Raw genomic sequence first — 14,299 nt, 5'->3', positions numbered from 1 at the left:
TAGTCGAACACATCTGGAGGCTTCCAGGTTGGGGAAGTCTGATATAGAGTGAGGCACATGCTGGCACTCAAATGTGTTATGTGCTGCCTCATTTTTTACACAAAGGTAGTGTTTGCTGGGGCTGTGCTAACTGGTGTTTCCCTGCTGTAGATGTGTATAAAATGTGATGGGCAGAGATGAATCCCAGACATGTTCACAAAGGACACTGCTAGGAATCAAGTTCATTTTCTGGAGAATCTCAATTTTTGCAGTGACCTCAGCTTTAGCAGGGAGCCTTAGGGCGCAATCCTATGCACATTTAGGCAGGAAAAAGTCGTACACTTCCCAGCATGCCGCAGCCAGCATGGCTGCCTGGAGGGATGCCGAGATTTGTAGGACTTTTTTCTGTCTAGACATGCATAGGATTGTGCCTTTAATCATGTTCTCTGGGCCCTGTCTCTGCCTGGGATGTCTGGTCCTTACCAGAATGGGTATATTGTGTCTGTATTTATTATGTGCTTATTCTGCATTTCCTCTAAAGCGGCGGTGTGAACCCCCCAGCCTGTGGGCCGAATCCGGCCCGCTGAGCTCCCCAAATCATCGTACCAAGCCTCCTGGAGGAATCCCCACCATTACCTCCAGTCCGAGATTCATTTCACCCTCAAAATAACCTTGTGAGGTAGCTTAGGCTGAGAGAATGTGTTACTGGCCCACGGTCAGCCAGAGGTCCATGGATGAGTGGCGATTTGAACCTGGGTCTCCCTAGTTCAGGAATACGCAGATGTCTTGGACTACAGAATGCTTTGGACTACAGCTCCCATCAGCCCCAGCTAGCATGGCCAGTGGTTAGAGATTGTTAGAATTGTAGTCCAAAACATCTGGACTACACCCCCCGGCCTACTCTGTCTCTCTAACAACACCTCACTGACTGGGCAATCGCCTCTCTGTCCCGAGAAGCATCTCTTACATTCCAGAGGTGTGTGGAGTGGATCCTTCCTCGATGGATCGCTTGTGGCTCTGCCTTTGGCTAGATTGGGGCAGATGTGTATTAGCTGGCCGCTGCTTGGAGGAGTTGCCCCCTTGAAATAGATTTTGTTTATTTACTGTGTTTCGTACCACTTCCCCACATAAGCTCAAAGATGCTGATGTCCGCAGCGGTCTAGTCCAGTCAGGAAGTATGGGAGATTGTACCCAAACCTAGTCCTCGAGGGGAAGTTTTCCAGCCCAAACAACAAAAGCCAAAACATAGCAGAAACAGGAAGATTGTTTCCGCTCAGCCAGAGTCCTAGCCCAGTCAAGCCACTATTTCTTGAGCTCATCCCCGGGAGGCAGAGGAAGCCACCTGCCTGCTATCCAAAGCTTGGATTCATGGTCGCGATTGGGTTTGCAAATGTGGAGGGTGGCTCCTCAGAGAGGAGCTATGAATTCAGCAAAACGCTCTCTCTGTTTGTTTGTGTTTTTGGCCTCTCTTAAAAGGTTTGCTTGTCTCCATCCATGCGAGGAAGCCTGATCCTGAATGGAAATGCTTATGTTATGTTCCGAGGCACAGCATTGCCCAGCTGAGGGGATGCTATAAATAAAATCCGGAGCATGGTTCAGCGGCCGCCTCTTTGGAATAGTGGCTGGAGGAATTCCAGGAAAAACACCTCCCTCTTTTTCTCAAAATAACTCTTGTTTCCTCATCTCTTCCCTCTTGGCTTACAAAAGGGTAGCCCCCCCCCCCCTCCAACCATCCCTGAAGCAGTGCATGAGTGACTCGCAGTGCCATCCAATGCATGTTTACTCAGAGGTACATCCCACTCTGTTCAATGAGGCTTACTCCCTAGTAAGTGTGTTTAGGATTGCAGCCTTAAGAGACAAGATCTTTTTGCAGCCCTGGTAGGAAACACGTGTCATTTTCAAGAACTTCATAGATTTTGTCTGTAAGACACTCCCCCCCTCCCCCGCTTTATTTACTCTGCCGTTTGGTCCAGTAAACCTAGTTTACAGTCTGGGGAAAAAAAACATTAAGACAGTGAAATAAAACAATACAGTGTGTCAAATGAGCTATGTTAAATAGTCAAGATGGAGCCAACACTTCCTCAAGCAACAATTGCAGAGCTGCCCTAGCTAAAAATATATATTTATTTCCAGAGGGTAGCAATGTTAGTCTATTGCAGCAAAAACAATGAAGAGCCTTATGGCACCTTCAGAACTAACACATTTATTTTGCTATAGACTTTTGTGCACTCTGGCTCACTTCATTGTTTGTTTGTTTGTTTGTTTGTTTTATATAACAACTAGAAGCAAGTGAATGGAATGAGCATTTCTGGAGAGGGAGTAACAAAACCTTGGTGCCGCTTCGCAAAAGACCCTGTCCTGGGTCACCGTCCATTGTAGTTTACACAAGGCCAGCCCTACCGTTAGGCAAAGTGAGGTGGCCACATCGGGCAGCAGTTGCTGGGGGTGGAGAATGACATCAAGGCGTTGAAGGACATCTAGCCTGCCCTGCACTCTTTAAGCTGCCCTCAGGTGTGATGGGGGATGCTGTCCCATCACCAGTGTTGAAGTAAGATTCAACAGCCAATGTGGTTATTCTGTACATGAAATTTGGGGAGGGGACACCGCCTTGTCCTTTGCTATATGCAGCAAAATGTTTTGTGCCAGCCCTGGGATTAAATGGTGGATGACCCTGGAGCAGGGACTCTAAAAAAAGTTCTTAAAATATGGGTATGTTCGTCTGGGACAAGGCGTTCCTTAGGGCAGGGGTGTATAACCTTTTTGGCCCCAAGGGCTGCATCAGGGGCCTGCTGGGGTGGCGGGGGCCACGCTTGTATGCGTTCATGCACACACTTTCAAGCACTGCTTCCTAAGATGCTCCAAGAACATTCTAGGAATGAAGCTTCTGTGGCAGGAACCATAGAGCCTGTTCCTAGAGCATTCTCCCCTCCCCCCCCCCGTTTTTTGCAGCAGCAGATGCTGGGGCTCTGTGGGTCACCAGACAAGGCTTGGGCTTTTAAATTAAAATGGGGGCACCCCAGGGAGTTGCTCGGTTTGCCTCTAAGGTTGGTCCAGTCCAGTGGTAGATGGTTGTACCCAGTAGACTTGGGTCAAAATCCCCACTCTGTCACAGAATCACTGAGCATGGCCATGTCGCTGCATCAGAGCCTGAGAACACAAGAAGAGCCCTGCTGAGTTAGAGCAAAGGTCTGTCTAGACTAGCATCCCATTTCTAGTGGGGCCATATGGGAGAAGGGCTGTCGCTCAGGGGTAGAGCAGATGCTTAGCATGCGCAAGGTCCCAGGTTTAGTCAGGGGTGCACAACATCTGGGAGAGGGAGGATGCATTGTGTCCCCCCGTCCAACCCCACCAGGAGCCACACCCCTGCCAAATGCGTCACTGCATTTCACTGGCGGTAAAAAAGGGGCGAGCTTACTTTACAACAAAACCACGCTTGCAGGAGGCTTCCAGGAGTGTGATTTTGGGTGAAGACAAGGTGCGCAGTCTCCATGCACGTTGTTTTAGAGTAAAACTGACCCCTTTTCACTGCCACTATACTGCTGAATTTCAACGGCAAACTGGCAATTTTTGTTGTTGCCACCATCACAGCAAATGCGGAGTGGGGAGCTCAGAGGGACTGCAAGCAGCCCGCGGACTGCGTGTTGCTCACCCCTGGTCTAGGAAGACCTGTGTGGTGGATGGAGGTTAAGAGAAGGGCTGCGGCTCGGTGGTAAGCATGTGCTTTGCGTACAAGAGGTCCAAGGTCCGCTTCTTGGCATCTCCAGGTAGGGCCAGCAAAGAGTCCCATCTGAAAGACAGCTGGAGAGCTGCTGCCAGCCAGTGTCGACAGGACTGAGTTGCCAAAGGCCATTGCAGTGAGCTTCCTTAGCAGGGTCAACCAGATCCAACCCTGCATCTGCTACACGGCACTAATAAAAGAATAAAAGGCAATGCAGTACGTCTCATGCTGTCCTGATTCTGAGGGACGCTGTGTTCCAAAAGCTTCTCCAGGGAGCAATTTGACTAGCTTCTTAAATAATTAAACATTTTTAGAGCACTTCTTTAAAGGCAAATTCCGACTGGAGGTGTGGGAAGCCTCTTGGGATAGAAAAGGAGCTACAAGCAGAGACTGCAGATTTCAGTACATTGGATCATTTACGTTATTTCATTTCTGTACCACGTCGTTTTTCCAAGCTGTCTCACTGGCCACAAATGAAGGGGGTGTTTGTTTCTTTGGTCACAAAGTGCCCAGTGGTCAGTTAGTTGTTGACCACTTTCAGCAGTGAACTTGCAACTTTTGAATAATACCTTCCAGCTGAGGGTTCATATCTTCTCTTCTCGATCATCCCAGAGTGCAGGACACGGAATAATGGGCTCAAGTTACAGGAAGCCAGATCCCGGCTGAACATCAGGAAAAACTTCCTGACTGTTAGAGCAACACGACAATGGAACCAATTCCCTAGGGAGGTGGTGGACTCTCCCACACTGGAGGCATTCAATATGAAGCTGGACAGCCACTTGTCAAGGATGCTTGGACTTGGATTCCTGCACTGAGCAGGGAGTTGGACTCGATGGCCTTGTAGGCCCCTTCCAACCCTTCTATTCTATGATTCTCACATGGCCCACCCTTATATTGCATTCATTGATGGAGGCAGCATCAGGCATCCAGTTTGCTGGATCGCTGGTTGTGTCACTAGGGCTATGAAATCTGGGACCTGCTGACTGAGTCAGATGGCACCTTATAAACAGAATTGCTGGCTAAACTTATATTGTATTTTGTTTGGAGCAATAGCGCCTCTGACACCGATTGGCTGGCCTGATGTGATGTCACGGAATGTTCAGTTACTCAGGAAACTAAGGAAGGTAGAGAAAGTGGTCTGTTTGGAGGGAATTAAAACCTCACATTGGGAGCAGGTTGAAGACTGGAAAAATGACAGGGATCGCAGAGGCTGAAAGAAAGGTGCAGGAAGAGGACCACGAAGGAGGGCCCGGTAGAGAATGAGACTGGGGTGGAGGGGGGGCAGAAATAGTAAAAGAGACTGACTATATGCCAGCCTTCCCCAACCTGGTGCTCTTCGGACTACAATTCCCATCATTTGCAGAACTGTAGTCCAACTACAGAAGATAAGGGAGAAAAAGAGACAGGAGTGTTTGAGAGGTGTGTGCGATTAAAGCAACCGGAATCTAGATCTCGCCAGGGGCATTCTCCCAGTTGTATGCCTTCTCCTGTCTCTGCAACATTGCAGTCTGGCAAACTTAAGAGAGCATTGAGCTACATGAATTAGCCAGCCAATTATTAGGCTGCAGGCATCCTACCATGAAATTATTTTACACTTGTCCCATGGAGAGAGCAGGATTTGATGGAGGACCTTTGGAGTTCCAGTGGTGCAAATTGCTCACTTCAGACCTTCACATGTTTCCATAATATAGGACGTTTCTTTCACAATGTTTTATTTATCTCTTCAATTTATGAGTAGCCCTGTAGCTGAAGCTCTCAGGGTGACATACACAACAAAAGCAAAACCAATAAAACCAATGATAAAACTAATAATAAATCACGTTAAAAAGTATGGTTTTAAAAGCAGCAACCAAAAATTCAGCATTTAAAAGAGATAAATAACCGAGCAGCTAAAATCATGGAGAAGATGTTTTTTACAGCAGCATTAAACATACTGACCTGGTTCGCAGGACGGGACAGGCTACCATGGCTTAATTTACCTGCAGGGGCTGTTGTGTTGTGCTGGGTGCCGTTTTTGCATGGAGCTCATGGGTGTCCAGCTTGTGTTGTGTGAACCCAGGCAACAGGTAGTTTGAGGGTTAGACACCCTCACATAGCCCATGGTCACCATACAAAAATCAACTACCCCATGATGCTCCAGGCCTCCCTGGGCAAAGACGTTTTTATTCTCCCGGGCCTTTTAAAAGTATCCTTAATTGCTGTATGCTTTATTTTTAATGACCTGATTCACACGACACAGCCCACAGTGGCTTAATTTACCTGTGGGAGCTGTTGCGTTGTGCTGGGTGTCTGCAGGCACCATGCAAAAATGGTGCCCAGCACGACACGACAGGCCCCTGTGGGTAAATTATGGCACAGTGAATTAACAGGACGTCTCCATTACAGTGCACTGTTCCCTTCAGGAAGACCTCCATGCCCGGGGGTGGGTGGGGTGGGGGAAGGATCCTTTCTGAATGATTTTATTAGCAAAACTGTGTCCACTGCAACCTTCTCCAAGCTGGTGTACTGCATACTGTGTAGGCCAAAGATACTTGCTCTGATGGCAAGGAGACCGTGCGACTAAAATCAGACCATTGGTATAAACTATCTATTTACATTCCAGATACAGTATTTGTGTATAGAATGAATGATAAAGGAATTATTTGGTCTAGCATTCACAGAAATAAAGAATACTGCTGTCCCAGGATGTGTCTGAGAGTGTGTGACAATGCCACTCCGCTGAAGTTAAGCAGGTCTGGGGCTGGTCAGTGCCTAGATGGGAGACCATCTAGGAACTCCATGTAAGCCAGTTTGAATTCTGTGATGGAAGAAGGGCAAGATATAAGTGGCATTAATTTAATAAATACATTTTTTTTAATCTTCTGAAGTAGGATACATGTATTTATTCATTGTGCAGATCAGATCTGGCATGGTTAACTGGAACCCTACACGCCAGATCTGGCCCACTACTCAATTTTAACTGGAGCTGTCCGCAGATGGCCTTTCAAATTCTCCACCCTTTTTGTGGGCAGAGAAATTGGGGTGAAATTTTCACCGGGTTCACTGTTAGCAGGAGTTGTAGTGCAACTTGTTTTTTCATAAGGGGTTTTGGTTTTTCGTGCAGCAGTGCCAACAGTTTGGCAGGCTGGCCCCCAATTTGCATCCACCACAATGCAGAGGGCATAGTTGTGTCTAGCCCCAGAGGGGAGGTGGGGCTAGTGCTGAGCCAAAGTTTCATCCCCTATGAAAGAGGCTTCCATTTTTCTCCCTCATTCTCAGGGTGTTTTTAAATTCCTTTTGTGCTGTGTTTGAGCTCACCTAATTACTGCAAGGCAGCCGAGGGTGCTGTGTCTGTATTTTCTTTCTGTTACACATCTCTCCATTGCTCTGCAGCCTCCTTGACTGCCTGCACTTCCTGATCCAGAAAAGCCCTCTGGGCGGAATTACCTCATGAGGTCTTCCGCTGGGCTTTAATTGACGTGTGGGAAGCCAAGGAGGCAGCTGGAGTGATGATTGTAGAATGAAAAACCTGGGCACACTGCTTGGCTACCTCCTATGTAAGGAAAGCGCAAGAAGCCAACCTGCAACCCATGAGAATTTCTCCGAAATTTTCTTCATCGTTGAATTTCTTTTCGGAAGCAATTTCTTTTCTGTCAAATTGAATGAGAATGGTCAAAAAAAATGTGGGAGAAATTTTCAGCACAACACTAGTTTTAACCAAGGTGCGCTACAGAAAGTTGCCCACGGTTTCACTTGTCAGGTAAAAGAATACCATTTTCGAAAGTTGAGGGAGATGAAAAGGGCTGCAGCTCTGTGCATGAGCTGCTGCTGCGCACACAGAAGGACCGAGTTTTGATCTCTGCCGCCTCAAGGCAGAGCTAGGAAAGAATCAAGCCTGAAACCCTGGCGAGCTGCTGCTGCCAGTCAGTGTTGACAATACTGGGCTGGGCTGGATGGACCAAGGGTCTGACTTGGTCCAAGGCAGCTTCCTCTGTTCCCATGGAGATATTCAACACTTTGATGTTGCATCTGTGTGTGTGTGTTTGTGTGTGTGTATCTGTGTCTGTATGTGTTTGCATTTAATACCTGGGCCACGGCTCCGTGCAAACCTTTTTGCAACTGTGGGAAGCTCTTCTTGCTAGGCAGTCCTGCCTTTATGATAGGGCCGGTGTGTGTGTGTCTGTGTGTTGTAGTGTTTTGTAACAAAGTCCACTTCTCGCCGCTGCACCGCTGTCTAGAGAACAGAGCTGTTCCCAAGCGCTGTCCTTCCTTGAACTCGATACGTTTTAAGCCCTTTCACTCAGTTCTGGTTTGATGACAATTGCGTTCACACTTCCCTTTCTAGCTCTCCTTTTCTGGCGATGACTCATGCCCTGTGCTGGTCTGTGGCTCTTTGGAAATGCAGCCTGCAGTTGCAGTTCCTGGCATTGTTTTCTGGGAGGGTAATGTGAAAGTTGGCCACTGGGTGGCTTCTCGGCTGTGCAACGTGTTATTCCGGCTGCGGTCACCCATGGCGTGTCTTTTCATTGCGCCGAGGGCCCCAATCGATTCGTACGGCTCCCTTTGTGCCAGAACTCCCCACGTTTCAGCTCTGGAGTTTGTGCTCAGTTCCCAGGCTGAGGCCTGGGACCTGTAGGTGAGAATGCCCCTAGACAACAGCAGAGTGCATTTTTCGAGACTAGGAGTAGGCAACCTGGTGCCCTCCAGATGCTTTGGACTGCAGCTCCCATTAGCCCCAGCCTCTATGGGCAATGGTCAGGGATGGGAACTGAAGCCCAAAACTTCAAGTGGGCTCCAGGCTGCCTACCTCAGCCCCTAGCGATCGAGCAGCTACAGAGTCCCTTCGCATCCAGGAATCAGGGGGCAAAGGGGCTTCCAAATCATTTCAAGACCATCTCAAGCCCCCAAGTTTTTTCTTCCTGTTTCCTGGAAATAAAGTTCAGGGTACCCATGAGCATTTAGCATGCATCAGTGGCTTGATTCCCATGTCCTTGGGCCATCCGGTCATTTGCTGCTGTTGCCACAGGCAAAGTTAAACTTTTCCATGGGGTGGTGCATGCATCCTTTGTGTATGTGTGGGGGGCGTCACTTGGACTTTGAATCTATGGGGTGGTGCATGCATCCGTGTGGGGGGGGGGCATCACTTGGACTATGAATCTATGGGGTGGTGCATGCATCCGTGTGTATGTGTGTGGTGTCACCTGGACTATGGCGCAAGAGGCACGTAGCACCAGCTGTACACAACTGGATGCTTGGGACGTGACTGTTGCCGCTGGTGCAGCTTGGGCTGGAACCTGGGGCCAAAGTCCAGGGGCCTGCAGCTCAGGGGATCCCCAGATGACCACCCAAAGAGAGTCAGCAGAAGCAAACTCCACTTTATTCCTGTGTCATGATGGTACTATGATTTAAAATGCAAAACTCCACATGTTCTGAGTATTTTTTCATGGGGTTGGCAGTTTTGTCGATGTTCTAACATATCAGGAATGTAGAAGCATTGTCAAGCGTGGAATGGTGGTGGGGAAAGAAATGTTAATCGTGTGCTTCACACAACTGAAATAATACACATGGCTGTCTAAAGGGGAACCCCATAAGGCCCGGAAGGCCAAGGTGTAAGATTACCTAGCAGTGCTGCTGACTACTGCACTGAACACTATTCTGTGCTCCAGCAGCGTAGCGCACAATAGGGCAGTGTACAGAAGAGAAGTAACGTGGGTGCCCATCTGTAAGCCCAAGTCTGTCCTTTGTTCTCAGCGTTCGGTTCAAGTGATTACGTCTGGAGATGAGGGTGATAATAAAAACAATGATATTTCATATGGAACCTCTGTATTCAAAGTATGCTACTGCATAGCAGTTGCCAGGTATCATCAGAAGCAGAAAGGCGACTGCCTTTGTGCCTCGCTTTCCAGAGGTATCTAATCAGGCCTAGTTTCCTGTACCGCCTCCGAATGAAATAAGAACTGTTGCAGCTACATCAGTTGCTGTAAGGCTGTAGAACAATCCCTCTCCCTACCCAGCCCCAGCCCGTGTGCATGCTTCCCCTCCTTACTGGCTTTTTGGAGGGGTTGTTGGATCTTTCTCTGTTTGCTATTCTTGCTTCTGCTTGTTCTGCCCATCTTTATAGTTCACCACAAGCCGCCTTAAGCCACGGTACAGCAGCTAAAAATACTTTAAACAGCTAAATCACAATAAACTACTAATAATTGCTCATCTGACTATAAGTTTATACATTTTAATAAAAAGAAGGGAGAGAAAAAATAAAAAAATATACTTATTTAGATTTGTATATATCCATATCAATCAATAAATATGAAATGAATATAACTTTGTAGCAATTATACATAAGCTTTAACAAAAGCAGACCAGATATTCCAATAAATACGCATTTGAAGGTGGTGTCCATTCAAATATTGAAAGTGTCGTAAGGTCCTCAATCCATTGCAGCACAGGAGCTGAGCGTTTATCCTTCCAATGTTGTAATATCAGTCTTTTAGCTGTTAAAAGGGCACAAAAGATCAGTTTATGCTGACCATTCATTAATCTCCAAGAAGCAGGTTGATTATTTAAAAGAGCATGTACATCAGCAAATATTAACAACTATTCCAGTACAAAATTGATCTGTATAATAACCTCCTTCCAGAAAGAAGCAACAACTGGAGATTGCCAAAACATATGCTTAAAAGAAGCATGAGCTGCATCACACCACCAGCAATTAGCCAAATTAGACAATCCCTTATTAAAGGGATGTTGTGGCATCCAATAATATGAAATTGGCTTTTGCTGAATAAAACACAGCCTAAGATCCGTAGATGCAACAAGTATACATGCCAAAGCGGCAATCCATTGATTAGACAAGATGGAACAATCTAGTTCCCTATTCCATTCCTGCTTAGAACCCTATATATCATACTTATTTACCAATAAGAAGTATTTTTATACATGGATCTTGGGTCGCTCTGCCTGACCAACCTCATCAAGTATTTCCAGTAATGATGGAGACCCCGATGCTGTAAAAGCAGCAGGGCCGAGTGGCCGTCATTTGCGTGAGTTGGAAAATACGGGAAATCAGCTAACTGGCCCAACTCACTGCAGACCGAGCTAGGCCAATTAGCGGAAAACAGAATGGTGTCCGGGGGCCGAGCCGACTCATTGAGCCCACCCCCACCCCCCAAAGATCCCTCCGACATCCCTAGTTAATAAGCATAGAAGTGTGGCAACGAATAAAATCTACCAATCTATAACGACCCTGAGGGTGCATGCGCTGGGGTGGTCACAGGACAACAAATCCTCAATAAGGGATCTTGAGTAAGTGCCCAAGGGGAAGGGCAGAGCATCCCATACTCACCCCATGCCTTGCTTCCCTGTTCTGCTTCATCCGTTCTTGTTGTGTGATTCGTCTCTGGGCCCTTTCCATAGCTGGGCCCATCTTCTTCGATTTCTTTCCTCTTCCACTTTTAAAACGTGGATTGGCCGGGCTGTCATTGGGGAAAGCCTCTATTTGGCGGAAAGGTCATCTTTTATTTAGACTCCCTTTGCTGTGGTGTGCCTCCTCCTGGCCCTGTTTTGACATGTGCCCTTCCAGCGTGCTGTTTGTGTATTTATTTCTGTTGAGCGCAGTGTAACCCAGCTTGAGGAGGAAAGAGCAGGAACATTAAAAAGGAGAGAGGAGAAGTGGGCAGGGGATGAGGAAGAATGACTCAAGGCCACCGGCCCTAATATAACGATCACATCTTCAGCAGAAGAGCGATTCCAGGAAAGAGGCATGGTAAAGCATGCTCTCCCTCGACACTCCCCTGACTTATCCACGTCAGATAGCTGCTGAGGTAATTGTACATCACCCAGACGCTTTGAAAGTGAAAGAGAATTCATTTGTTGTGGAGGGGAGAGAGAGGAGTGAGGCTCCTCCAGGCATAAGTGCCGGGGTCAAGGGAGCCCCCAGCAACCACAAGCAGAGTGCATCCTAACCTTACTCCCGTCGTTTTCCTCGGCACTCACACACGAGGCTTTGAAGCTAATGTGAGGGTGTGTGTGTTTTCTTTTCCACTTGGCAGTCGTTCAGACCCCTCTCCTGGCCAGTGACATTGTACTGTGGGAGGGTTCTGAGCACGCTGTTTCTCGTGGTGCTTTTAACCTTTCTCCTTCTGCCTCAGGGAAGGGTGGGGAGGAAAGTGAGGTTAAATTTGTCAGCTCTTTGAGGAGAAATGTGAGTGTGTGTATGTGGGGCGGGGGGGAGGCGAGCAGAACCATCTAGTGCACAGCTTCAGTTGTAATTAAGAAATAACTTTATGTGTTTGTTTTCCCTCTCCTCCCTCTTTATATTCATGCATTTACCTCTATTTTTGCAGAAAAAAGCAGAAGCCGCCCACAGAATACTAGAAGGGCTGGGTCCTCAGGTGGAGTTGGTAAGTCCGGTTATACTTTTTAAAGCAAATGATTGTGTGTGTGTGTGTGTGTGTTTGTGTGTGTGTGTGTTAATTCATTCTTCCTTTCTTTCTGCCCCTCCTCCCCTCCTTATCTGTCAGCCTTGGAGTTTTGGAGGGCGGCCAAATGTTTGAGGACAAGGTAGACTCACTCCAGACATCTGTATGGTTGCGAGATCAGCAAAAGAGCTTTTCTCTGGCACGTCTTGCTGGCCTGATGCCGGGGCAGGAAGCTTAGCGGATAGAGCAGGGCTCTCAGTGACCTGAGAACACCTGTCTGATGACGGTGTGTTTCTGCAAGGTTCTGAGCTCCCTCCTCACATCCTCTCCAGTACTTGCTGCAAACTGGGGTAAAGGGGAATTTGTGAGAAGGCAATTGTCCTTCAGCTTGCTGCCCATGAAACATTTATTTTAATGGTACTATGAAGCCTTGCTGCTTTTTTTATTGGCTGGTGCTCTAATCAGCACTGAGAATACAGCAATACGTGGGTGGGATCTAGATTTAAGTGCATGCAACTGGGTTGGCAAAAGCTGACATCCTGGGCCCCCTCCTCCCCATGGTAGGCCCCCCCCCCCAGCTCCCTGAAAAGGCTACACAGAGCATCAGAGGACCTTGCTGAATGTGTTGAGCTGTGGTACATGTGTGTGTGGGGGGGTCCCCCCAGATTGGACAAAGGCATCTTCGGTGAGCAGAGCAAATCCTAGATCCAACCCTGTGTATTTAAAATTAGATGGCATGGTCCATCCAGGATGCTCTAAGGGATCTTTTACTTAGGAAGGGGTACAGAACCTTAGGGCTGGGGGCCAAATCAGGCCCACCTGGAGTCACAGTCTGGCCCTCTGGAGTCCCTCTGATGCCTGTTAGGAATTAAGCCGAGCATGTGGAGATGTCTGGCAGCTCAGATTCAGCACCAGAATGGGAACAGCCAGAACAGAGGGAGGCACCCTCCCTAGTGAGCCCAGATATGGCGAGACTTTCTTCCCAGGTCCTTGACACACAGATGGCCCAGCCTGAAGAGCTCCCCCATTCCTCCACCATGAGAACTCAAGTGGAGGAGGAGGAAGGCAAGGAGCATGACTTGAGGGATACTAGGGTCCGTCGCAGAGCGAAGCAGGAGAAGTGAGGGGCAGGGCTCATACGCTCTTGCCAGGTTGGCCACTCGTGGAAGCCAACACAGGAGGGAGTCACCCTAAGGGAGGGGCATCCCTGTGAAGCAAGTCTGGCCGAGACGCTCTTGCCCAAACTGCTGGCAACTCCTCTAACTTCCACTTTGTGTCCTCTATCAAAATTTGTAGATGTTTGTTCTATGCAGTCTGAGAGTTTCCTAAAATCTGCATTTGTAAAGAATTTAGTCATTTGCTAATTAAGTAGTGTTAGCCTGAAGCTTTGTTTCCTGGAATGTGTTGATTGTGAAGGGAGAGGACAAAGGAACATGACAATGCCCACTCCCCTTTCTCCCAACCCCTGATTGTGGGGGTCGTTTCCCGTCTTCTGTGCAGTTTTTTCCCCATTTGAACAGGTTGAAACCCTCTCCTAAGGCTCAGGAGACAATAAGAGCATCACTGGTATTTTTGGCATTTGGGGCCCTCCCCTTTTGCCTTTGGCTCCACCCATCACCGGGATGCAGCCCTCGAGCCCTTCTCTGAAATGGAATGCGGCCCTCAGGCTGAAAGAGCTTCTGCACCACTGGCTTAGGGGTTTCCCATTGCATTCAAAGAGAGCTTAGATGCATTCAGGTAGGACAGGAGATTCAGAGACAGTGCGTCACTAAATACCAGTTCCTTGGGGGCAGCGGGCAGCAGCGAGCAAGGGCTGTCGCCTTCATAGTCCGGCTTGTGGGTTTCCCAGAGGTATCTGCTTGGCCACTGTGGGAAGCAGGATGTTGGACTAGATGGACCTTTGGTCTGACCCAGCAGGGCTGCTCTTAAGGTAACGGCTGCAGACGTTGTGGTATACTCAGCACTATCTGCATTTGGCAAAGGGCCGGCAGGGGAATAAACCACTTTACTGATCCCAACAGGAATAACCATGCCCTATCGTTTTGGTCTTAGGAACACAGGAAGATGCCTTATATTGAGTCAGACCCTTGGTCCATCTAGCTCAGTATTGTCGACACTGACTGGCAGCAATGGCTCTCCGGGGTTTCAGGAAGGAATTTTTCCTAGCCCTACCTGGAGATGCCGAAGATTGAACCTGGGACCTTCT

The 14,299-nt window shown here is 48.1% G+C and overlaps 1 protein-coding gene across 21 annotated transcripts in view; it reads left to right on the top strand.

Moving 5' to 3' along the window:
* NCOR2 (nuclear receptor corepressor 2) overlaps window positions 1–14,299 on the top strand; it is a 414,582-nt gene that overhangs the window by 221,961 nt on the left and 178,322 nt on the right. For all 21 annotated transcript variants that reach the window (XM_084819282.1, XM_084819284.1, XM_084819296.1 and 18 more), the window contains one exon: window positions 12,019–12,075. In XM_084819282.1, the coding sequence (XP_084675408.1) occupies window positions 12,019–12,075 (57 nt within the window). The remainder of the gene's footprint in view (window positions 1–12,018; window positions 12,076–14,299) is intronic.

Source organism: Heloderma suspectum, chromosome 13 (assembly GCF_057233095.1).
Source record: "Heloderma suspectum isolate Gila_16-S chromosome 13, 16-S_ref, whole genome shotgun sequence".
Lineage (NCBI taxonomy): Eukaryota > Metazoa > Chordata > Lepidosauria > Squamata > Helodermatidae > Heloderma > Heloderma suspectum.
Note: the sequence above shows the minus strand (reverse complement) of the source record. Positions and strands in the feature narration are given on the sequence as shown.